The 23,848-nt window shown below is 51.0% G+C and overlaps 2 protein-coding genes across 4 annotated transcripts; one reads left to right on the top strand and one right to left on the bottom strand.

Annotated features, from left to right (window-relative positions):
- Positions 1 to 5,433: 5,433 nt before the first annotated feature.
- C14H10orf95 (chromosome 14 C10orf95 homolog) lies at positions 5,434 to 6,973 on the bottom strand. 2 transcript variants are annotated; one of them, XM_045568511.1, is made up of 2 exons: positions 6,847 to 6,973; positions 5,434 to 6,613 (listed from the first exon to the last, which is right to left on the bottom strand). In XM_045568511.1, exon 2 carries the CDS (start codon positions 6,545 to 6,547, stop codon positions 5,897 to 5,899), a length of 651 nt encoding a protein of 216 aa, XP_045424467.1. In that variant the 5' UTR covers positions 6,548 to 6,613; positions 6,847 to 6,973; the 3' UTR covers positions 5,434 to 5,896. The 2 variants fall into 2 exon arrangements, with proteins under 2 accessions (XP_045424467.1, XP_045424466.1); XM_045568510.1 differs by having other exon boundaries at positions 5,434 to 6,601.
- A 3,599-nt stretch (positions 6,974 to 10,572) lies between these two features.
- On the top strand, positions 10,573 to 22,961 carry MFSD13A (major facilitator superfamily domain containing 13A). 2 transcript variants are annotated; one of them, XM_045568507.1, is made up of 9 exons: positions 10,573 to 10,649; positions 17,318 to 17,558; positions 17,978 to 18,060; positions 18,627 to 19,079; positions 19,232 to 19,355; positions 19,986 to 20,082; positions 20,608 to 20,779; positions 20,856 to 21,049; positions 22,128 to 22,961. In XM_045568507.1, exons 2-9 carry the CDS (start codon positions 17,391 to 17,393, stop codon positions 22,388 to 22,390), a joined length of 1,554 nt encoding a protein of 517 aa, XP_045424463.1. In that variant the 5' UTR covers positions 10,573 to 10,649; positions 17,318 to 17,390; the 3' UTR covers positions 22,391 to 22,961. The 2 variants fall into 2 exon arrangements, with proteins under 2 accessions (XP_045424463.1, XP_045424464.1); XM_045568508.1 differs by lacking the exon at positions 18,627 to 19,079.
- Positions 22,962 to 23,848: the final 887 nt, after the last annotated feature.

Genomic DNA, 23,848 nt, shown 5'->3' with positions numbered 1-23,848 from the left:
TTCAAGAAGCCTGCAATCAGGGGGCCCTCCTCCTTCACTGGGGTGGGGGGACAGGGGTAAATTTGTGTGCAGCCTAGGGGCATTTCCAGGGCATGCCACAGGGAGGAATGTCTATGAGTGATGCAGATCCTCAGAGACAGGGTAAGCAGAGAGACTTCAAGGGTCTCGACCCAGGAGGACAGAGAGGAAGGGAATGTAAAACACACTTTACATTAGTGTGGGACTCATCAATTATTTGAAACCTGCAATGTTTCAAAAAAGGATTTGAGAAGGCTTACAAGCATGCAGACAATTCTCCAAGAGTAAAAAATAAAATCAAAGCTGGGTATTCGCTTCTATAGTCCCAGCTACTTGGGAGGCTGAGGCAGAAGGATTGCTTCTTGAGCCCAGGAGTTGGAGGCCAGCGTGTGCAACAGAAAAAAGTAAATAGATGTCATCCAATGTTAGAACTATATAAAAAAAGAGGTTTAAAAAGTAAATTTACTATATATCTATGTCACTGATGTTATTTATTTAGAGATGGGCTCTAACTACCCCTCTAGTGATAATGTTAACTTTCGTTTCGTAATTCTGAACTCCCAGCTGGAATCACACCTAAAGCAGTGGCAGGGGAGTTCCCACAAGGGGGTGCCCTCAACCCTTTTAAAGATGGGGCCAGTTGGGATTCCAAAGAAAGCAGCCCTGAACGTCAGGATGATCGGTCAAAGCATTTATCAGGGGTACTTACAGCGTGCTGCAGCGTATCCTCATGATGGACAGCGAAAGGAATGTTCTACCTACGTATGTCCCCAGCAAAGGGTCAAGGCATGGAATTTACATGAAGGTTTAAGGCATTTGGCTCAGGGCCAGGGCCAGTTTCTTTCAGTGTTTAAGGCAACAACCTTAAACAACCACTGATGCTTTTATCAGTGCCTGGGAATGTTCAAGGCCCAAGTTTGGGTTCAACCCTGATGCGAAGACATGCTGGGTCACAGACCAGTCCAGGCACTCTGATTTTCCATCAGAACACAGAAAGAAAGGAGGGATGGGCGGGGCGCGGTGGCTCATGCCTGTAATCCTAGTACTCTGGGAGGCCGAGGCGGGAAGATCATTTGAGCCCAGGAGTTTGAGGTTGCTGTGAGCTAAGCTGACACCACGGCACTCTAGGCCAGGCAACAGAGCGAGACTCTGTCTCCAAAAAAAAAAAAAGAAAAGAAAGGAGGGATGGACACTATGGACACTGGGATAACTTAGTTAAGGTGGTACACACCAGTTTTCCCTACTGCACTACTAGATTACTACTTTTCACTTTGTATTTTAATTGATGAGTATCTTATTGGAACATATTTTGAAACTAAACCATATAAATATCCTGTTTCTCATCAAATTTTACTCATTAGTTTTAGTATCCAGGAATGACTCTCACCTGAATCAGTTATGATTATGATGGCTGGGAATGGTAATCTTTATTTCTTTTTTTTGGCAAGGTCTCACTCTGTCACCTGGGCTAGAGTTCAGTGGCATAATCATAGCTCACTGCAACATCAAACTCCTACACCTCAGCCTCCCACACAATACCACGCCCAGCTAATTTTTCTATTTTTTGTAGAGAGAAGAGTCTCAATGTGTTGTTCAGGCTGGTCCCAAACTCCTGGCCTCAAGTGATCCTCCCTCCTTCACCTCCCAAAGTGCTAGGATTACAGGTGTGAGCCACTGTGCCCAGCTGAGTTTCTAATTTCATTATTCCTTCTACTGTAAGGAAGAGCTTTCCCTTCATAGTTATTTATTTTATTAATATTAGTATGGACTTATGGATTTTTATTTTTATTCAATGGGTTATGGGTTTATTCAATATATTACTGTCATTATTTATTTTCATGCTTAAATTGTCCCCAGTTTGGCCAGTGGAAGTCTCTTTAAGCTGGCTCCTTTGTCCTTTTGACATTTTTGAGCAGTCCTTTATTTTCTGGAACAAGTTGTTATAGGCTCATCTTGTACCTTCCCTGTCCCGACCCTGGAATCAGCCATTTTTCCAAGGGGCCTGGTGGCTTTTAGTTGCGAATGGAACTTAGAACTAAAGGCCTATTTGTTGTGCTTGTTGCTGCTAGGGTGTCATTGTCCAATGATTCAATTTCTAATTCTAAGACCTTAGATTCTACAATTCAACACTTGTATATGTGAACAAAGATGAATATTCAAGGACATTTATTTTCTCATCACACTCACTACTTCCAAATAGAACCAAGCCATCTCTTCTTTTGCCTTTATTACAGTCATGTGTCACTTAACAATTGGGATACATTCTGAGAAATGCATCATTAGGAGATTTGCCCATCTGTGAACATCACAGAGCGTTCTTACACAAACCTGGATGGTATAACATCCGACACACCTAGGCTGTGTGGTATAGTCTATTGCCTCTAGGCTACAAACCTGTACAGCATGTGGCTGTACTGAATACTGTAGGCAACTGTAACACAATGATAAATATTTGTGCATGTAAACAGAGAAAAGGTACAGTAAAAATATGCTGTTATGATCTTCATATATGCAGTCATATGCTTTCCTCCTTGCTCACAGGACAAGGACGCTTAGCCATAGGCTGGTCGTATCTGCCTTTCTCCGCCAGGTACTCAAATGACTTGCAAAGGTCTTTATTAGGTCTCCACTCAAGAGTCACCTCTTCAGAGAAGCCTTCTCTATTCCATTTAAAACTGTACCCATCACTTATCACTATTGGATATTATGTCATATACATATGTATTTGCTTGTCAGTCTCTCCTCCTAGAGAGACTATAATGCAAGCTCTATGAGGAAAAGGACTTGTTTGGTTTTCTGCTATAGCTCCAGTACCTAGAATACTGACCAGCATATTGTGGGCTCTCAGATGCCTATTGAGTGAATGAAGATAACCTTCACTCCTTAGGGCTTTTGCACCCACCATGCCTTCTGCCTGGCTTCTCCCTCGCCCTTCTGTTTGCCTGGTATCTTCTTTGCATTCTTTTTTTTTTTTTTTTTTTTTCTGTTTTCATACAGGGCAATCTTTACATTCTTTAGATCTTAGCTTAAAATGTCACCTCCTCAGAGAAGCCTTCCCTGATTACCTTATTCTAAATTAAGTTCTGCTACTTAACTCCCTCAGCCTCTTATTCCTGCTATAGTATAACAACTTCCCTTTCTTTATTTGCCTGTGGCCCCAACCCCATATCTCCCCACTAAAATATAAGTTCCATGAGGGCAGGGACTGCCATGGCTGTCTCATTCACTACCATATTCCCAGGGCCTAGAACAGTTTCTGGCAAATAATAGGCACTCAAGAAATTTGTTGTACTTTTTTAATATCTACAAACTGGAAATAATCCAATAGCTACAGAATACTGGGTACTGTTAAAGAATGAGTTTGCTCTACATGCACTGACATGGAATGATGTCCAAGATATACTTAGTGTAAAATGTGATAAGCAAAACAATGACATTCCTTTTATGTAGTTAATACTATGTGCATAGAAAAAAATAGAAACATAATAGATTGGACCCCAGTGATCATTAGGGAGTGAGGGAAATCAGAAAAGATGTCAGTTTCCTATGTCATGTATTTCTGTATTGAAAACCATTTTTTAAAACAAACACTAACATATGTGCACTTAATATGCCAGGCTCTGTGATAGACACTGTGTGTACTGTGGAAACACTGAGATTTCACAGGATCTTCTCAATAACCTTATGAGATAGGTTCTAGTATCATCATCCCCATTTGAGATGAAGATATTGGTTCAGGGACATTAAATAATTCACACAAGGTCACATAGTAGACCCATTGCACTATGCCATCTTCTTGTGTTTTTATAATTTTTTTTAAAAAAAGGAAAGGAAAATAAGATGAAACTAGGGGTAACAGATTTCAGGATCCAGCCTTTATACAAAAGATACTAAGCAAATTTGGCTCTGAGCTCCCTGGAAAGCAGGGAAAAAAGAAAAACATGATCAGTTATGAGATCCTTTGTGCTTAAAAGATAAGAGCAAACCACTGATCAGAGGAAACACCTCTTCAAAGTGCTGAGGTTTGAGAGAACTCCATGAAACTCATAAATACAGCAGTAACCAATCAGGTGGTCTACAGCTTCAATAACTCACCTGTATACCCAGGTAACCAAATAGAAGTTCAGTAAGCAATTCCACAAGGGACCAAATTTCTACAGCTGGGCATCAGATCTGGTGATCTGGCTGCAGTAGTTAAAATTGGACATGTGGCCACTCTCCAGCAAACTCCTGTAAGATTGCAAACCTCAGCCTATTAAGAATTAAAGACTTAGCAAGAATTGGTAAACAAGGCCGGGGGAGGTGGCTCACGCCTGTAATCCTAGCACTCTGGGAGGCAGAGATGGGCGGATCGCTGGAGCTCAGGAGTTCGAGATCAGCCTGAGCAAGAGCGAGACCCCGTCTCTACTAAAAATAGAAAGAAATTATCTGGCCAACTAAAAATATATAGAAAAAATTAGCCGGGCATGGTGGCGCATGCCTGTAGTCCCAGCTACTTGGGAGGCTGAGGCAGTAGGATCACTTAAGCCCAGGAGTTTGAGGTTGTTGTGAGCTAGGCTGATGCCATGGCACTCACTCTATCCTGGGTAACAGAGCAAGACTGTCTCAAAAAAACAAAAAAAGAATTGGTAAACAAGAAGTGACTTTCATCTTAACTTCTAAGTAGGCTGGGTTATTTTATGTCTCTTTTACAGATGAGGAAACTGAGGCTAAGAGAGCTTTAAGATATAGGTTAGAGGCCAGGTGTGGTGGCTCACGCCTGTAATCCTAGCACTCTGGGAGGCTGAGGCGGGTGGATCGTTTGAGCTCAGGAGTTCGAGACCAGCCTGAGCAAGAGCGAGACTCTGTCTCTACTAAAAATAGAAAGAAATAATCTGGACAGCTAAAAATATATAGAAAAAAAAAATTAGCCGGGCATGGTGGTGCATGCCTGTAGTCCCAGCTACTCGGGAGGCTGAGACAGGAGGATTGCTTGAGCACAGGAGTTTGAGGTTGCTGTGAGCTAGGCTGATGCCACGGCACTCTAGCCCAGGCAAGAGAGTGAGATTCTGTCTCAAAAAAAAAAAAAAAAAAAGAAGAAGAAAATATAGGTTAGAAAATGTCAAAGCCAGCCTTAAGCCCAGGTCTCAGGCATCCCTTCCCTAGTCATGCCTACCACACTTCAACAATAGAGCTTATACCCTCAGAATCTCTGTGGATGGTGGGCCACAGGACCAAGGGAGTGTAGGTGTTAGCCTGAACGCTGGAGGGGAGCTGGGGAAGAGGGGAGGTAGGCCCAGGGGTCAGGGTGCACACATTCTCCAGATGGCCACTCTAACAACCCGCCACCCTACCTTGTACTCCAAGGGGGGATGTAAAGCTCCCTTTACACCAATGAGGAAACACCATCCCCAAAATAAAAATTATCTCACAGTGTACACTTGACTTCACTCATTTATTTACTTTTCTTTACAAGTTGGGGATGTCGCTCCCTCAGCTTTGAGGGAAGTGGGGGGGCTCTGGTAGAGGGAGGAGAGGAAGGGAAAGTTGGGGCTTACAGAAGGGCAGGCTTCTTAGAAGAAGGTGGGAAGGAGGAGGGAGTGAGAGAACAAAGGGTCCAGGCCCTTCTACCAGCCGACTCCCCGCTTCCTAAGCCCCAAGAAGGAAGGAAGAGTAGAACATCCAGAGATGTCCTTTTGCTTTTCGTCCTCCCCCAACGTCCAGCAATGATGCGAAAGATATTAAAGCAGTACAGGAGGGGGGCGGTGGGGAGTCACGGAAAAAACCAAAGGCAGGTGAGGTGCAGCGGCTCCCGCGCACGGTGCGGCCTCTGCCGGCTGGCGCAGGAAGGAGAGGCGCGTGCGTTCTCCCGGGCGGGCCGCTGGGCCCTGCGGCGCCGTCAGCTCAGGCCTCTCCTCTTCCCGGGGCGGCTGCGCTCCGCGGCCTCCCGGACCGGGCTGTCGCCGCTGTCAGGCCGGCGCACCGCGCGCCTCCCCACGCGGTACTCGGGCTCGCGGCCGCGCGGAGCCGCCTGCACCAGGAACTCGCCGCCGCGGCGGGTGACGCGCACGTCGGTGTGCGGGTACGTGCCGTACGCGCGCCGCAGCTCCCGGCGCACGAAGTCCGGCAGCTCGAGGCGCGGGTCCCGCGCGCGCTCCACGCGGCCCCATCGCAGCTCGGCCTCCAGGCTGCTGCCCTCGGGCCACGGCGTCCAGCTCTCGGCCGCCGCCACCCCCGCCGCCGCGGGCGCCTGCAGCGACGGCCCCGGGACGCCGGCGGCGGCGGGGAAGGGCGGGCGCAGGGCCGCGCCGTAGACGGGCGGGAAGGCCCACCAGGGCGGCGCGGCAGCCAAGGGCGCGCCCGGGCCGTGGAAGCAGTGGTATTCCCGCGGGGCCATCCACTCGCCCGCGCGCAGGCTCCAGGGTCGGCTGCAGAAATTGTGGGCCTGGATGGGGGGCAGCAGCAGAGAGCCGGGCAGGTAGGCGCAGGTGAGGGGCAGCGACGGCGGCCAGACGCCCTCCTCGGGCGGCAGGCAGCTGTATGAGTACATGATTCGATCCTCAGGCGATGTCCGTTTTCATTGGGACTTCATCCTGGTCCGGACCTGTGGTGGAGGCTGTGTGGTTACAGACTTTGTTCTTACCCTTATCCGTCCCTGGCCCCTGGCAACCCAGAGCTCTGGATCATAGCTGTGGGGAACTCCTCACATCAGATGTTTAGCTCCCCACCTCACCTCTTGTCCCAGGGCTGGGCTGAACTCGGGGCTCCCAGCACGTAATAAGGACCCAAGGCCTTTACAAACCCTCAGCTCCTGTTCTGTCATGCTCTTCCCAGTAACTCCCCACTCACTTGTCTCCTTCAGCCTGGGGGAGCAGGTCCCCAGTATTTGGAGGAGCCAGAGGAATCCCGAGCGAGGCCCCTCCACCACCACTTTTTAGTTGTACTGTTCCCCTCCATGCCCTGCCTCAGCTACACCTCCCCGTTACCAGGCAAACGGAAACACCCCGATCTGGCCAGGAGCCAGCCAGCCTCTGTCTGCACCAGGGTGAGCGCGGGTCATAGTGGCCCTGCCCTAAAGGCAGAGCCCTGAGCTCAGGATCTGCCTCCCCACAGCATCACTGAGTTAGCCCCCAGTCCCTACACCCCCAACCTCTCAACCCCTCCAGATAGGCTGGGGTACCCTAACATTTGAGTGAAGTTCCTGCACACCAGGCACTCAATCAAGTTGCTTGGGAGCATCTGACTTCAAGTTTACATCACTAGGAAGGTGGTGTTAATATTATCCCCACATTACATAGCAAGAAGCTGCTTGCCTCAGAGTTAGTACACAATAAATGTGTTCAATGGCTGGGGCTAATGTAGGTTAAATAACATGCCCAGACTCACACAGGTAGTTATGGTAAGGGCAAAATTCAACCCCATGTCTGTCTCAAGACTCATGCTCACAATATTAGTCTTATTGCCAATCCATGCTGGGGTTTCTTTCAGACTATTGCAAAATCCTCCCACCCTAGAATGTTACACAGTGCTTTCAATTCTTAACAGCCATGTGAAATACATAGTGATATTCTCATTTAATGGATAAGGAACCAAAGGCTCAGAGAAGTTAGCCTGCTTTCCTGGGATTGTGGTAGGGGTCCCCAGCCCCTGTGAAACAGGAAGAAATTCTGTGGGAACTCTGTACCAGGGACAAAAGGTGTAAAGTTGTAAAAACTGCTAAGAATCTAGATTGTAAAACTGCTAACTTGCTTTATGTCTTCTGTAACTTACTTACAAAGAGCAGGCAGGCACCAAAAAGATAAGACATGCATGCCTGACCACTGCCTGCTCAGGACCCTGCCCCCACTAGGAATAGAGATAACAGCATTGTAACTGTGCCCCTCACTCTTCCTAAAAATGTTTAAAGGACTGTTACACTCTTTGTTTGGGGCTCAGAATTTGGACCCTGTCCCGAATGGTCGTCTTCTCCCTCGCCTGGTCTCTGGGTCAGTCATTTGGAGAAGGCTCCCCCTTCTTATCCTGCAACAGGATCACACAGCCTATAACTAGCACAGTGAGATTTGAACCCAATCCAACTGAAGCCAAAGCCCAGAAGTCACTTGGGTGAAGCCAGAAAGATTGCTTCATCCAGACAGAGTGAGCCCTGTCTGAGCTCCAGGCCCCTTTGGTTGTGGGCCAGAACCCCTCCACCCCTTCCTTCTCCAGTGGGGTGAGTGAGAGTTGTGGGTAATTCAAACTGATAGCCTCTCCCAGCTGCGGGGCTGCCATACTTTCCTTCCCCCCTCATTTTTTTTTTTTTTAGATAGTCTCTGTAGCCCAGACTAGGGTGCAGTGGCATCATAGCTCACTACAACTTCAAACTCCTGGGTTCAAGTGATCCTCCTGCCTCAGCCTCCCGAGTAGCTGGGACTACAGGCATGCAGCACCACCACAAGCTAATTTTTCTATTTTTAGTAGACACAGGGTCTCACACTTGCTCAGGCTGGACTCAAACTCCTGGCCTCAGGCAATCCTCCCACCTTAGCCTCCCAGAGTGCTAGGATTACCACTTGCCCAGCCTCCTTCCCCTTCTGTTGACTCAAGCAGGATCCCCACAGAACCCCACAGGTTCTTCTGGGTTCTCAGTATCCTCAAAACCCAACTGCCCTCTGGGAAGGCCTTCCACACTCCCCCTGGTGATGTCACATTATTCCTGACTGAGCTACTCTCCTAAGTCTAATTTGGGCCAGTGGCCTAGTGAAGCCAGCTTCTGGGGCTAGGCTCTAGATGGAGACAAGGGGCTTGGATAGAGTTTCATTTGTAATCTACCTGACACTCCTTAGAAGCTTTGTCCTCTGTCCACTCTAAGGACTGGTCCCAGGACACAGGGGACTTTGTTGGGGGAGTTCTTCTGTGGTAGGCAGAATAACAGTCCCCACCAAAAATGTTCATATTCTCATCCCTGGGAACCTATGACTATGTTATGTTACATGAGAAAGGAGAATTAAGGTATTAAGCTGGTATTAAGGTTGCTAATTAACTGACCTTAAAATGAGATTATCCTAGATTATCTGGGTGGACCCAATGTAATCACAAGGATCCTTAAATGGGGAACACGGAGGCAGAACAGTCAATGTCAGAGTGATCCAATGTGAGAAAGACTTGACCAGCCATTGCTGGCTTTTTTTTTTTTTTTTTTTTTTTGAGACAGGGTCTCGCTCTGTCACCTGGGCTAGAGCGCAGTGGTGTCATCATAGCCTCAAACTGCTGGGCTCAAGTGATCCCAAGTGGTTGGGACTACAGGCACGTGCCACCATGCTCAGCTAATTTTTTTATTTTTTGTGGAAATGGGGTCTCACTCTTGCTCAGACTGGTCTCAAACTCCTGGCTTCAAGCAATCCTCCCGCCTCAGCTTACCAAACTGCTAGGATTACAGGCATGAGCCACTGCACCTGGCTCATTGCTGGCTTTGAAGATGGAAAGGAATCATGAGCCAAGGCATGCAAGCAGCCTCTGGGAGCTGGAAAATGGATAGCCTCCAGAGAGGAATGCAGTTTTGCCAACACCTTTTTAGCCAACAAGTCCCATTTCAGACTTCTGACCTCCAGAACTGTAAGATAATACATTTGTATGTTTTCAGCCACTAAGTTTGTGTTAATTTTTATAGCACCAATAGTAAACTAATACACCTTTCCACACCTATTTATAACTTTGTTCCTTCCCTAAAATTCCAGCACCCGAGGAGAAATATCCAAGGCAATCCATGGACTGACCTCTCCCCCGCCTAGAGGTCACTAATGGGTCCTATGGGACAGGCCAGGTTTTCCATCTGTTCTGGGCTGGTCACAGCGGGGTGGGGAGTAGGGTGTGTGCAAGACCAAGCTCAAGTTGAGCCTGGGAAGGTAAAGAACGTGCATTTTAATTTTGGTCCCTAGGTGCTTGCTGTAGACTTCTGCTGGTCTGGGGAGGAAGTTTTCGGGTAAAATGAGAACAATAATGACCAAGCTGTGAGTTTCTCAGCATTCGTTCTCACCCTGATTCCAGTAACAGCCCCCAGTATTTTGGGGTCCCACACCTTCTCTATTCTCGGTAAAGTGCCCCACGTCCCATGCTCTGGCTCCTCTGGCCAGAGCCATGGTGCCCACAGCTCAAGCTGGGCCTGGCCACCCTTGAGGGGCTCACAATGCAGCATCACAGAGTCCCAGGTCGTGCCGCTGCCACCTCCAAATGTGCCTCAGCTTTGTATCCAGTCAGACCATAAGGCTTGGAGGAAGGTGTTGTCTTCATTCTCTGGATTAATACTAAGCAAGGACGAATGAGGAAGAAAGAGAGCACTCAGAAAAAAACTAGTTGAACTGAAGCGATATTAAGCCTTCGTGGAGGTGAAAGACAGGGTGTGAGCCAGTCGGGAATACAGGCAACCTGCCTCTATTTGCCAGCGTCCACTTTCTCTTTTTGGTCCCTAAGGGCAATCGCCCGAGACAAACATGGCGGCGGCAGCCTCAGGCACGGTCACCTGCTCGAGCTGCGGTCCTGGGAGTCGCGCGGAGCCAATCGCTGGGCGGGGGCGGAGGGAGAGACTGGGGAAGCCCTGGATGGCGTGCGCGCAGGCGCACTGGCTTGCACCTGGCTCCGGGCAGCCGCGGGATAAGGCTTTGCCTGCCACGATTTCGGTGAGAGACTGGCCCGTGGCCGGGGCTCAGGGGCAGGAGTGGGCCGGACTGGGGGCCGATGTGACACAAACGACAGGCCCAAGGGGGACGGGAATGCTTTCCTCTCTGGGAGTCATGAGGGCTGTCTGAGGGGGTCCTTGAGGTGATAAGGTTGTGGGTTGGGAATGTTCTGGGGTCAGGGTGGGAGAAGCGGGGCTCAAGGGGGCAAGGTGGCATCTTTGCAGAAGAGCTCTCTGGGGGTCTGAGGGAAAGGGATGCAATGGATTAGGTAGCTCCCAGGGCGTCTGGGAGCCACACCATTAGCATAATGGCTTAACCCTGGTGGCACTTGGGGAGCTTTAAAAAATATATGTCGATGTTGGGATCAGTGCTGGGCCCCATCCCGAGATTCCAATTTAATTGGTCCGGGTGAGGCTAGGGCCTCAGTATTACTGAACAGCTCCTCAAGTGATTTTACTGAGCAGACGGAGACCCACTACACAATTTTCAGCGCCAGCTACTGAGGAAAGAGCGTCTGGGTAGACCCCAAACTCCTCAGTGGCTTGAGAGGGGCCACTGGGGTGAAGTTGTTGACCCCCCAGCGCTGCTGTGGTAATCTGGGGGGAAGAGAGGCAGGTCTCTTCCCCAGGAAGGTGAAAGCTCATTTCCAGCCTGAGGAGGAGGAGGAGGAGCCCATTAGCTTCAGGGATAAAGGGAAGGTCCCCAACTGCACCCCTGTGGGGAGGCTGGGCTGGAAGATAAGATTCCAGAGTGTGAAACAGGAAACACAGCAGACAATTCGGCTGCTTGTTGAGAAAGGGACACGTTGGGTGTTATACCTTTCATTTTCGCGTGTTCATTTGATACCGCTGAGGACAGGCAGAAAATGGAATTGTTTCCTCTGCCTCACAGATGTAGGAGTAAACTCAGATAGCTAGTTAGTGATAATATGCAGACCTGACCCAGGGCGCCTACCTCCAAGTTATGCTTCTTACTAGCTTTTCCCCTCTGCGCTAATGCTTCCTGCTCAGTCTTTAGCATTTCCATTGTGAATCAGAAGCAAACACTCCTTCTGATCCTCCTCTCACCAGGGCTCCAGTTTGGCTGTCTCAGTTTCCTCCACCAAATCCATCAGCCCCCTACCCACCAGAGGGTGGTCAAAAATCAGGGAGTTGCTGCTGCTTCCATCTCTTTCTAGTTCTTTATCTCCCAGGAGCCGGATGGCGAGAAGGTGGGAGAGATTTTACATGATGACAAAGGGCTCTTTCCAAACAGATCTGATTCTGTCACCTCCCCACACCCAGTGCCTGCCATCCCAATGTCCTTAGGATAGAATCTTGTGAGGTTTACAAAACCCTTTCTGATCTGGCCCCTTTCTCCGTCTTAGTGCTGAGCTCTCTTTCCAGACTGTGTCTGTGTTTCTTAGCACAGTGCTGTGCACTTGTTGAAAGCTTGATAACTGTTACTCCTTGTTATTATCTGTATTACTCTTCAGACTCCTGTTGCTTTGCTTTACACGTTTTACTCAGAGGGGCACATCGAGCTTCCTGGGTTGCCTCTTTCTATGGCTGCTGCAGCTGCTGTTCCCTAGGGCTGTGGATGCCCATGTTGGCCTTTTAGGAGCAAATTGACCCATCAGGTATTAAGTAAGCACCTACTGCATGGAGGAAGAGCCTGGTGGAAGCAGAGCAGAAATCAAGGGTGGGCTGACCTGGCCCTGCCCTTACAGAGCTTGTGGGCTGGAGGAGGGTAAGGGAGGGATTTGGATGCTGGATACAGGGGCTGAGGGACTTGAAAAGGGGAGAGCACACCTGAATGGGTGTATTCAGCAGGGCTAACTGGGCCTGTGAGACTGAATGGGCAGGATTTGACAAGATTGGGGGGGCATGGTGAGGTGAAAAATGCAGAGATTGCTGTTTTGAATCTTGGCCTCTAATAGCTCTGTGACTTTGGGCCAGTTATTTAACCTTCAGAGCCTTGGTTTCTCCATCTATAAAATGTGGATGGCAGTAGTAACAGAGCTGTAAGGAAGGATTTGTGATGATGCATGTAAAAGCCAAGCATATCGTATGTGCCTGAGAAATGGTATGTGGTCACATTTAGGGTATCCAGGTGGCAGGAAGAGCATGAACAAAAGTGTGGAGGTGGCATTTATTTATTTATTGTTTTTACAGACAGGATCTCACTCTGTTGCCCAGGCTGGAGTGCAGTGGCACGATCATTGCTCACTGCAACCTGGAACTCCTGGGCTCAAGCGATCCTCCTGCCTCAGCCTTCCCAGTAGCTGGGAACACAGGCACGTGCCACTGTGCCCAGCTAATTTTTTAAATTTTTTGTGGAGATGAGTTCTTGCAATATGTTGCCCAGGCTCGTCTCAAACTCCTACCTCAAACAATCCTCCCACCTCAGCCTCCCAAAGCACTGGGATTACAGGTGTGAGCCACTGCGCCCGGCCTGAAGGTGGTATTTAAAAAAGAATTTGAGGATGGTAGACAAGAGGACTAGGATGGTCAGGACAACAAGAGGCATCAAGCTTGGGTGCTGGAAAGACAACTTCAGTCAAGGATTTGGCAGAGGGGTTAATGACTGATCATGAAACTAAACTTCAGAGACATGAAAAAAAATAGCTATCATGTATTGAAGGTGTTCTGTGTGCCAGGTAGTATGCTTGGTGCTTTATATTCGTTTTGCATTTCAGCCCACAGCCATCTACAAGGTGGGCATTAACATCCCCACTTTGTAGGTGAGGAGATTGAGGCTCAGGGAGAGGGAGTGGCTGGCTCAAGGCCACCAGCCGGGACCATACCAAGGGCAGATGGGCCTTAGAAGGTGCCAAGGGGGCAGGTGGAGTTGGTTGCAGATTATAGGGTATCTCACCCAGCTTATGCAACAAGGCTGGTGTGGGCTTCAAGCAGTGTTCCTTCAGAAAGGCAGGGCTGCTGTTCTCTGCTGGGGCAGGTTGACTGTAGGGAGGGCGAGAGGGGAAGGCTGTTTCTTGATGGAGGAGGGGAATCTGGAAGAGAAACCACTGAAGAGTAACCCCGCACACTCCTCCCCCAGCTCCCTCTCCGGGGCAGCTGTTCACCTGGACAGATTGCTGTGCCTTCAGCTCAGGTCTGTGCTGGGAGTTTGTCTCTGGCATTCCCAAATGTTGTGTATGTTCCTGCTCCTTGCAGGCCCTCTTTTTCTGACTTTGCTTCCTGTGCCCCATCTTTTTCTCAAACTCCCCTACCTAGGAAGGGGTCCAATTACCAGGATATTCTCCTGCTCGTACCCTGATCTAAGTGAGCCCAAGAAAAAGCCAGTTTCTGGCCAGGCGTGGTGGCTCACACCTGTAATCCTAGCACTCTGGGAGGCCGAGGTGGGAGGCTCACTTTAGCTCAGGAGTTTGAGACCAGCCTGAGCAAACGTGAGACCCCATCTCTACTAAAAATAGAAAAAACTAGCCAGATGTAGTGGCGTGTGCCTGTAATCTCAGGTACTTCGTAGGCTGAGGCAGGAGGATGCCTGGAGCCCAGGAGTTTGAGGTTGCAGTGAGCTATGATAACGCCACAGCACTCTAGCCCAGAAAAGAAAAAGCCAGTTTCTGAGCATATTCTGTGTGACAAGCACAACATTCTGGGCTTCCTGGACATTTGTTTAATCCTTTCTGTACCCCTATAAAAAAAAATAGGCATTATTATCCCATTTTATAGATGAGGAAGCCAAGGCTCAGAAAAGTTAAATGATTTGTCTTAGATTACAATCTTAGTAGGAAGTGCAGTTGGGAGTTGAACCCAGGCCCTCTGACAGCAAAAGTCATACTCTTTCCATCTCTCTACCTTTTGAAGTTTTCTTCTACCCTCATCCCAGAGTAGGTGCACAGAGCCAGCTGGGGGAGGTTGGGGACCTTGTGCGCAGGGCTCACCTCTAGCAACAAGGGCATGTCCCTGGGCATCTGGGAAGGGGTGGGGAGGCGTCACTCCCTTTCAACTACAGCTTTGGGGTTGAGGCAGGGGGTTCTGAAAGCCCTGGGGCAATCACAGAATGTGACCTGGTTAAGGATAGTGACAGAGGTGTAGGGTGTGCCTTATAGGCCCAAAGCGCTTTAGAAAGGATCTCATTTAATCCTCACTCCTGACCTGTATGTCAGGTTGTGGGGCCCTGTCCCTTTTATGGAAGGTCTGAGAGGTTGGATAGTAATCGTCTTTAAAGCTTTAGTGCTTTATTTTCTCATTGACTGTGAACAGACACAGAGAGGTTAAGTAAATCGCTCCAGGTCACACAGGTGGTAAATGGTAGAGTGAGGACTTGTGAGACGTCCAGGGGTATCTTCTTTCCACCATGGCACTTAGGAAAACAGTGCCGAGGAAACTTAGGGTGATGGATGCGTTCGTTATCTTGATTGTGGTGATGGTTTCTCAGGGGAAACACATGCGTATGATAAAACTTAGGCTGTACACTTTGGATATATGTAGTGTATTGTTTGTCAGTTATATCTCAATAAAGCTCTGAGGAAAAAAAAAGAAAGAAAATCAAGGGCCCCCTGCCCATCCTCCTGCCTGGGGGCAAGAGCGGATCACTGTGGCCCACCCAGGGAACAGTCTCACAGGTGCAGGGCTGCTTTCAGGTAGTTTTGGCCACTTCTCCTTCTCTTGTTCCCCCACTACTAGGCATAGACTGGCACAAGGTTGGCATGGGGAGGGGGAGGTGCATATGGATCTCTTGAGTGAGTCACCACTCACTCCTCAGTGAGCCGGAGAGAGCAGTGAGATCCCCTCCTCATCCTCCTCAGAGCCTCCCACGTTCTCCTTCAGAGGGAGATAGAAGGCGAAGACACAGGCCCTGCCCTTGAAAACCCCACAGTCGGGTAGGGGTGGGCACTCTGGAGTGTCTGCTGTGCAGACAGAGCAAACGGGGTGTGGGGGCGGGCAGGACCGGCGAGGCCCGAGGGGCTAGAGAAGGTCTCCTGGACACAGGGCTGGCTCCTGAAGAATGGGGGCGATACAGATGGGGAGGGTGCTGCCCGTGGGAGGAAGCTGCAAGGACGGAGGCCTGGCCAGAGGAGGCTGGGCTGGACAGGCTGGGAGAGGCCAGATTGCAGGGGGGGGGGGGCGCAGTGAGAGCCACTGGGGCATGGGGCAAGGACAGGTTTGAGTCTAAAAAAGAGACTTAATTAAGGCCTTGCTGCTTAAAATGTCATAGACCAGCAACTTCAGCCTCACCTGGGAGCCTGTTAGAAATCCAGAATCTCAGATTCCTCCCAGACCTCCTGAGTCAGAATCTACATTTTGACAAAGTCTGCAGGTGACTCCTACACTTATTACAGTTTGAGAAGCGCTGGACTAATAAAGATCTGACTTTTATTTTCCTTCCTAATCCTGGTCATCCTAGCTGTTGGTCTTTGTGCACGGGTCTGCTGTCCTTTGTTCTCTCTTTTCATGTAACATGTTCTTGAGTTTCTCTCCCCATGTGTTGATGTTGCCCACGTGCAGGTCCTTTCTGGAAAGCATTGAGCTTGCTCAGCTGGTCCCTTTGTTGTGTTCTTGGGCTGTGACTAGCTTTTTGCTGTGATGAACATCTCTGTACACATTCCTTTGGATTAGTTTTTTTTTTTTTTTGAGACAGAGTCTCGCTCTGTCACCCGGGTAGAGTGCAGTGGCGTCATCGTAGCTCACTGCAACCTCCAACTCCTGGGCTTCAGCAATCCTCCTGCCTCAGCCTCCCAAGTAGCTGGGACTACAGGCGCATGCCACCATGCCCGGCTAATTTTTCTGTTTTTAGTAGAGACAGGGTCTCACTCTTGCTCAGGCTGGTCTCGAACTCCTGAGCTCAAGTGGTCCTCCTACCAAGGCCTCCCAGAGTGCTAGGATTACAGGCATGAGCTACCGCACCCCACCTGGATTCTTGAGGTGGAATTTCCCAAATCAAAGTGTATGAGCAGTTGTGTACTCTTACCACATCTTACCACTCTTGTCACCGATCACACGTCACCCCAGGTTTTACTCTTCTCCGCAACAGTGCATAGGAACCTGATTTAGAATGTCAAGTGGCAGAAAAGGCTTTGGAGCCAGACAGGTCTGGATTCAAATCTGCTGCTTTTTTGCTGTGTGACATTGGTCAAATTACTTAACATCTCTGAGCTTTGGGGTTGCACTGCTCTAAAATCTAATAGTACTATAAACTTTGTAGGGATTTTGTGAAAATATGAACGACACTACCAACATGTGTTTATTGAGTACTTTCTGTAAGTTACCTCATTTAATCCTTAAGTTCCTCTGCAGAGAAGGCAGCACCATCCCCTCTTACCTTTCATAGAGGAGGAAACTGAGGCTCGGATTAAGTAGCTTGCCTGAGGTTTTACTGTAAGTACAGTGTGTGCCCAGGACCAGGGTCATCACGTCCAGACCGTTAAGGTCGTAAGTGTGGATGTAAGACGGTACTGAGCATCCAGCCCTGGCACACGACCTGGCTCAGCGCTCGGTTGTCGCCCTTCTCTTCCCACAGGCTTTGTCAGTTTCCTCGTTACTCCCAGAGTAGTGGTATCTAACTTAGCATCGTTTCAGCTGTACTTCATTGATGATTCCCCAGCTTTGTTTTAAGTACAAACTCTCTCCCAGTGGAAATGAGTTTTTAAATGACTCAGAGGTTTGAGGTTAAGAGCAGAGCTGGCTCTGATCCCTGCTGCTAACTGGCTCCTTCTTCCCCAGGGACAAGGATGGTGAGACTGCCCATGGCCATGAGCCCTCCGTGCTCCTGGGGCTGAGGCTGGGGCTGGCAGCCATGGGGCTGGGTCGCCTCCAGACCTGGTTGTTGGGCCTGCCCACGGCCGTGGTCTATGGCTCCCTGGCCCTCTTCACCTCCATCCTGCACAATGTGTTCCTGCTCTACTACGTGGACACCTTTGTCTCAGTGTACAAGATCAACAAAACGGCCTTCTGGGTTGGAGAGGTAGGGCCAGCTCTGGGCGGTTAGCCTGGGTGGGAGAAGAGAGGACGCATGGGCAGCCATGCAGATTGCAGGTGCTGAGTCCTGCCTTGTCAGGGGCATGGGGCAGACTCAGCAAGAAAAGCTGGTGAAGGCCTCGATAACCCTTAGTGTAGAGGAGACCAGCTCTCCTGGCCACTGTCTTACATAGTCACTGTTCTGTATACTCATATGTATAATATACTCTCATATACTAATCTAATCAGCTGGATACATGTAACAGCTGGGCCCTGGATGGGGCAGAGTCTGGAAGGGGCAGTGGCTGGCAGAGAGCAAAGGTTTGCAGGCAGGAAGGCTGCAGCCATCTGTGTGGGTGGTGAGCAGCTGGGGTAGGGGTAACCCTGGAGAGGAGCCCACCTATCCCATCTCCCCTCTGCCTGCAGACGGTGTTTCTCCTCTGGAACAGCCTCAATGACCCCCTCTTCGGCTGGCTCAGTGACCGCCAGTTCCTCAGCTCCCAGCCCCGGTTTGTGTCTTAGGGATGGCTCATAACTGGTTCAGTCGCACCCCATTGCTCTTAGAGCTGGAGGACCCCTGCCTGTGTTTGTGGGGGGGAAAGAAGGGAGACCATTTCAGGGGTTGTCCATGTCCCCTCATTCCTGGGGTCCAGGGCAGGTTCTGTCCAGGCTGGAAGAGTAGCCTTGACTAACCCTAGCCTTGTTTGCCAGGGGAAGAGATTTACCCCAGGTTGGCTTGGCTGTACTGCAAACACCTTTTGCTGCTTCCAGCAGATTCTTTTACCCCATCCCTGTTTGAGCTATTGCTGTCCCCAAGCCTGAGTAGTAGGTATCCCACCACCCTTTGGCCGTCAGCCCTGACAGGCTAAGGGAAGAGATTGGGGCAAAGGACAGTGTACCCATTGGTGAGTTGTGCTTCCTAAATTGAAGGCTGGGGACTTGGAGCACAGTGGGACCATGCTGTTGTGAGTCCCACACTCTGGGCCTCCATCCCCCCTCTGGGACTTGGGCAGGAGGAGCTGGGGCCTGCCAAGGCTGAAAGGGCATCTCTCAACAGCCCTCCTTTCCCTGGCAGGTCGGGCGCTGGGCTCTCCTCGAGGGCCGTGGTGCTGGCCCGCGTGCGGGCACTGAGCTGGCATGGGCCGCTGCTGGCACTGTCGTTCCTGGCGTTCTGGGTGCCCTGGGCCCCGGCTGGCCTGCAGTTCTTGCTGTGCCTGTGCCTGTATGATGGCTTCCTGACGCTCGTGGACCTGCACCATCACGCCTTGCTGGCTGACCTGGCCCTCTCGGCCCATGATCGCACCCACCTCAACTTCTGCTGCTCCCTCTTCAGCGCGGCTGGCTCGCTCTCTGTCTTTGCTTCCTACGCCTTTTGGAACAAGGAGGATTTCTCCTCCTTCCGCGCCTTCTGCGTGACACTGGCCACCGGCTCTGGGCTGGGCTTTCTGGGGGCCACACAACTGCTGAGGCGGCGGGTTGAGGTGGCCAGAAGGGAGCCCGGGTGCTCAGCCCTGGCTGTGGATGGTGGGTGAGTGGCCAGCCCTGCTGCCCAGGTTCCCACCAGCACTCTTCTGGGTCTGATTTCAGTGCTGGGTCCCCTGGCTGCTGGGTGGCTGCCCTGGGGTCGGGGATGACTCTGGCCCAGCCCCAAGCAGTTCTTGACTCCCTTCTGCCCCACAGCCTGTGTGGAGAGAAGCTGCTTGTGGGCAGTGAGGAAGTGGGCAGCGTCACCTTGGGCCAGTACCTCCGGCAGCTGGCACGCCACCGGAACTTCCTGTGGTTCGTGGGCATGGACCTGGTGCAGGTACGGGGAGCAGCCTCCAGGCCCCTCCACGGCTGGGCTAAGCCTCACTCAAGGGGACAGGTTCCTCAAGAGCTGGAACTCGGTTCTGGGCTGCCTCTGAGGATTGTTGGATGATTCAGTGGCAGGAACACAGGTTGGGGAGTCAGGAGACTCCCCAGACTCTAGCACCATCTGATCCCCTCCCTTCCTGTGTGATCTCAGGCAGTTCTCAGCGACTCTGGGCAGCCCTGTCCTCACCTATAAAGTGAGGATATGAAAGAGAGATGCTCCCTTTGGGGACTCTGTGACAATCTTTTGAAAACACCAAGTACCACACCTAAAACACATGTAGTATATAACACATGTGGCCAAACTTAGAAATAAATTGTTTTTATGTCATGAAAATGTGTTTCAATTAAAAAGAAAAAACCTTTCATTGTTCCAATACTATTTTATCATGGCTTCTAACAAAATCAGATAAGCAGAGGAATGTGGTTTTAGGTTTTGTTCTGGCATGTTGCATGTTTAGGGATGTGGGGATAAAGACCTGCTGCTCTGAGGACCAGGGGACATGTGCTCCCCTATTGGCTTCCAGCCCTACTGGCTTCCCTCCCAGCTGGCAGCCTCCTCACTGTCCCCATCGGGTTGCAGGTCTTCCACTGCCATTTCAACAGCAACTTCTTTCCCCTCTTCCTGGAGCATCTGTTGTCGGACCACATCTCCCTTTCCACAGGCTCCATCTTGTTGGGTGAGTCTGTGGCCCCGGGCAGACTGGAAGGACAGAGACTTGTACCCCAGAACTCCTAGCCCAGCTGCAGGCACAGCCACCTCACCAGCTGGGACTCAGGTGGCAGAGGGTGGAGGCTGCACCTCCAGCCCCCAGCTTTGCTTACCCGGAGAGGGTGGGAGCGGGAGCCTGTCATGGGTGTCGGGGGTAGGGCTGCTCTCATGTTCGGTTTCTTGGAGATGGTGCCACCCTGAGGCAATGCAGTGCAGTGGCTGGTTAGTGGGAGGACAGTAGTCTGAGGCTTGGGGGGTCTTGCTGGGTGGCCTTGGGTGTGTTATTTCCTCTCCAGGCCTCCCTTTCTCATCTGTAAAGGAGGAATACTAATAGTACTTACCTTAAAGCGTTGGGAGGATTAAATAAAAGAGTGTGAAGCTCTTCGCACAGAGCCCAGCACATCATTAGTGCGCTACAAATGCAGTCAGATGTGGGCAGTCACCAAAGCTGCAGCCGTGCCCCTGACAGGCTGGTGCCCCACCGCCTCCCCAGGCATCTCCTATGTCGCTCCCCATCTCAACAACCTCTACTTCCTGCCCTTGTGCCGACGCTGGGGTGTCTACGCTGTGGTGCGGGGGCTCTTCCTGCTCAAGCTGGGCCTCAGCCTGCTCATGCTGCTGGCTGGCCCAGACCACCTCGGCTTGCTCTGCCTCTTCATTGCCAGGTATGCTCCTGCCCAGCCTCGCCCCCGCGCCTCTGTCCCCCCCTTCACTCTCGCCGCGCTCTCTCTCCAACCGCAGCAACCGTGTCTTCACTGAGGGCACCTGTAAGCTGCTGACCTTAGTGGTCACTGACCTGGTGGACGAGGACCTGGTGCTGAACCACCGCAAGCAGGCGGCCTCGGCGCTTCTCTTTGGCATGGTTGCCCTCGTGACCAAGCCGGGCCAGACCTTTGCCCCATTGCTGGGCACCTGGCTGCTCTGCTTCTACACAGGTGAGGGCCCAGGGGAAAACAAGGGGCTCCCAATGCTCCAGGGGGCACAGCTCACCTGGCTGGCAAGGCTGGGTCCAGTGAATCAGAGAGGATGGCAACTGGCCTCTCCCCACATGGGTAGAGGCATTGGCTCTCAGATTCCTCCATTACTTTCTTAGTTCATTCATTCATTCATTCACTCAACAAATATGTACAGAATACCTTCTCTGTGCAGGCTCTGAGTGCCGGGAAGATAACAACGAGTAAGACAGAACAGGCCTTCGCCATCGTGGAGCTTATATTCTAATCGGGTGGGGGTGGAGTTGGCAACAAACAGTCAAACAAGAAAACATCAGGCGGGGATAAGTGCCATAGTAAAAATTAAGGAGTTGTGAGACAACGTCACTGAGAAGCTACTTGGTGTGATCAGGGAAGGCTTCTCTGAGAAGGTGCCCTTGGCATGTGAACTAAATGGCAAAGGTTTGGTCTAGAAAAGAACGCAGCGCATCCCAGGCAGGGGGAACGGCAAGTGCAAAGGCCCAAGGTTTCGGGAGTGGTTGGGAGATGGGGCTGGAAAAGTGAAGAGGGCTCTTGTCGATTGGGCAGGGTTTGGGTTTTATTTTCAGTCAAAGGGAAGCTGCTGAGTTTTAAGTGGGGAAGTGACGTGGTCAGATTTATGTGTTTTACAGTTCACTGTGGCTGCTGTATGGAGAACAGACTGTAGGAGGCTGGGGTGGGAACAGCAGGGAGATAACTGGGAGACTAGCAGAGGCCATGGAGACTTAGACCAGGGTGGGGCGGTGTTTTGGAGTTGGGGGGAGATGAAGGATTGGAATGTTGGGGAGTGATGGAGTACACTGAAGCAAGGAATTGAGGATGCCTTTTGGGGCTTTTGGCCTGCGTTATTGGGTTGGGGGTGGTACCCTTCACCGAGAAGAGAAGACTAGGGGAGGAGCGGGTTTGGGGGGTGGGGGAATTGAAAGTTGTGGTTTGGACATGTGCGTGTGATGTTTGAGATATCACACCATGGCCTTCAGAGGGAACCAGCACTGGGAGAGGAATTGGCTGATCATGTTTTTTCTGTGCCCTCTTGTCCTAGGTCATGACCTTTTCCAGCAGCCCCCAATGACCCCTGTAGGGAGTGCCCAGCCCTGGCCAGAGCCCCCAGCCCCAGCTCCCGCACAGGCCCCAACGCTCCGCCAGGGGTGCTTCTATCTGCTGGTGCTGGTGCCCATCACCTGTGCTCTGCTGCAGCTCTTTACCTGGTCCCAGTTCACGCTGCACGGGAGACGCCTGCACATGGTCAAGGCCCAGCGCCAGAATTTGTCAGGGGCCCAAACCCTGGACATTAAGACGGTGTAAGAGGTGCAGCAAGGCCACCCTGCTGAGAACACTGGCTGAAGCCCAGGGCAGGAGCCACTTTTACCAGTGTTCTGCTCCTCTACCTTCCTTGGGTACGGCCTGGAGGACAGATGGCAGGGTAGAAGCACACTTGTCACTGAGGCCTAAGCCCCTGCTTAGCTGCCTGGCCCAGCTTGGGCAAGGGCTGGGCCAAATGTGCTCAGGGACCTGGGACCTGCTTCCCTTGTGGGGCAGGAGGAAAGAACAGGACCAAGAAGGGACAGGGCTGCCATGCATGCACACAGGGTTGCCATGGGGCTCAGAAGCCCATCCCACTGCCTGGCTGGGGCTGGCCACTCAGGTGGGCTCAGGAACCACTTTTGATACTGCAACTGCTCCCTTCTACCCAGTCAGGGGAAGCTGTCCGTCCCACAGCCCCTCCTTCCACCCTTCCAGTGGTTTCTCTCAGAGGGTTCTCTGCTTCAGCTGTGCTGGACATAGCACATCTCCCCTGCCGTAGGGCTCCCCCAGCCCACTAGGCCTCCAGAGGGTGATTTTGTTGCAGACTGATTAAAGCCAGTCATTCCTGTTCCTCAGGTCTGTGCTGTGTGTGTGAGTGGTGGGTTGGGTGTCAGGACTCCTCACTGACTACAAAAAGCACCTGGGAGCATTTTTGCAAAGGAATGGTGGGTTACTTACATCAGACTCCCTGAGGTGCCAGGGAGAAAAATGCAGGTTGGTAGCTGCGTAGGTGCTGGGGACCAAGATGACCTTTAGGCCTGGAGCCAGCAGCCCCAGTGCATTTCCCATGTGCCACTGCTGGACACGGGAGTCAGAGGAGGAGCCTCTTATAGGCCGCAGGTTCTCAGATTTGGGAAATCTCTGTTGGTGATTTTATCACACAGATGGGATGAAAACCACTGCTGCAGGCCAGCGTTTGTCAACCTTGGCACTAGAGACATTTGGGGCCAGATAACTCTGTTGTGGACATTTAGCAGCATCTCTGGCTCCTACCTGCTAGCTGCCAGTAGCACCTCCCCTGCCTCCAGTTGTGACGCGAAACACGTGTCCAGACATTGCCAGATGCATCCTGGGAGGCAAATTGATCCCAATTGGGAACCACTTGCTCTAAGCCAGTGGTTTTTGAAAGTCTGCATAGTGGCTAAAAATGTAGGCTCTATGGCTATGTTGCCTGGGTTCACATCCAAAATGATAAAGGGCGGAGCTCTGGGAAATTGCTTGATCTGTGGCTCCAGATCCTTATCTGTACAATGGATAATAAAAACACCTACATTTTGTAGGGTTACTGGGAAGATTAAATGGGTTAACATTTGTCAAGCGTGTGGTAATTTCCCCCCAAGTGCAGGTTTAAAATGGGTATCTTGAGTGTGGGTCCCAGAAACTGCTTCTTATACACATGAAAGTTTTGAGAACCTCTAATTTCAGGGATGTCAAGAGCTGCTCCTGTCATTCAGAGTT

This window comes from Lemur catta, chromosome 14 (assembly GCF_020740605.2).
Source record: "Lemur catta isolate mLemCat1 chromosome 14, mLemCat1.pri, whole genome shotgun sequence".
Classification (NCBI taxonomy): domain Eukaryota; kingdom Metazoa; phylum Chordata; class Mammalia; order Primates; family Lemuridae; genus Lemur; species Lemur catta.
Note: the sequence above shows the minus strand (reverse complement) of the source record. Positions and strands in the feature narration are given on the sequence as shown.

Bases quoted from the DNA above. Each gene is read 5' to 3' on its own strand.
- C14H10orf95 (XM_045568511.1), bottom strand. From the start codon at position 6,547: ATGTACTCATACAGCTGCCTGCCGCCCGAGGAGGGCGTCTGGCCGCCG.
- MFSD13A (XM_045568507.1), top strand. From the start codon at position 17,391: ATGGGGCTGGGTCGCCTCCAGACCTGGTTGTTGGGCCTGCCCACGGCC. The intron at 20,083-20,607 runs GTGAGTCTGTGG...CCGCCTCCCCAG, and splicing joins CACAGGCTCCATCTTGTTGG to GCATCTCCTATGTCGCTCCC. The intron at 20,780-20,855 runs GTATGCTCCTGC...CTCCAACCGCAG, and splicing joins CTCTGCCTCTTCATTGCCAG to CAACCGTGTCTTCACTGAGG.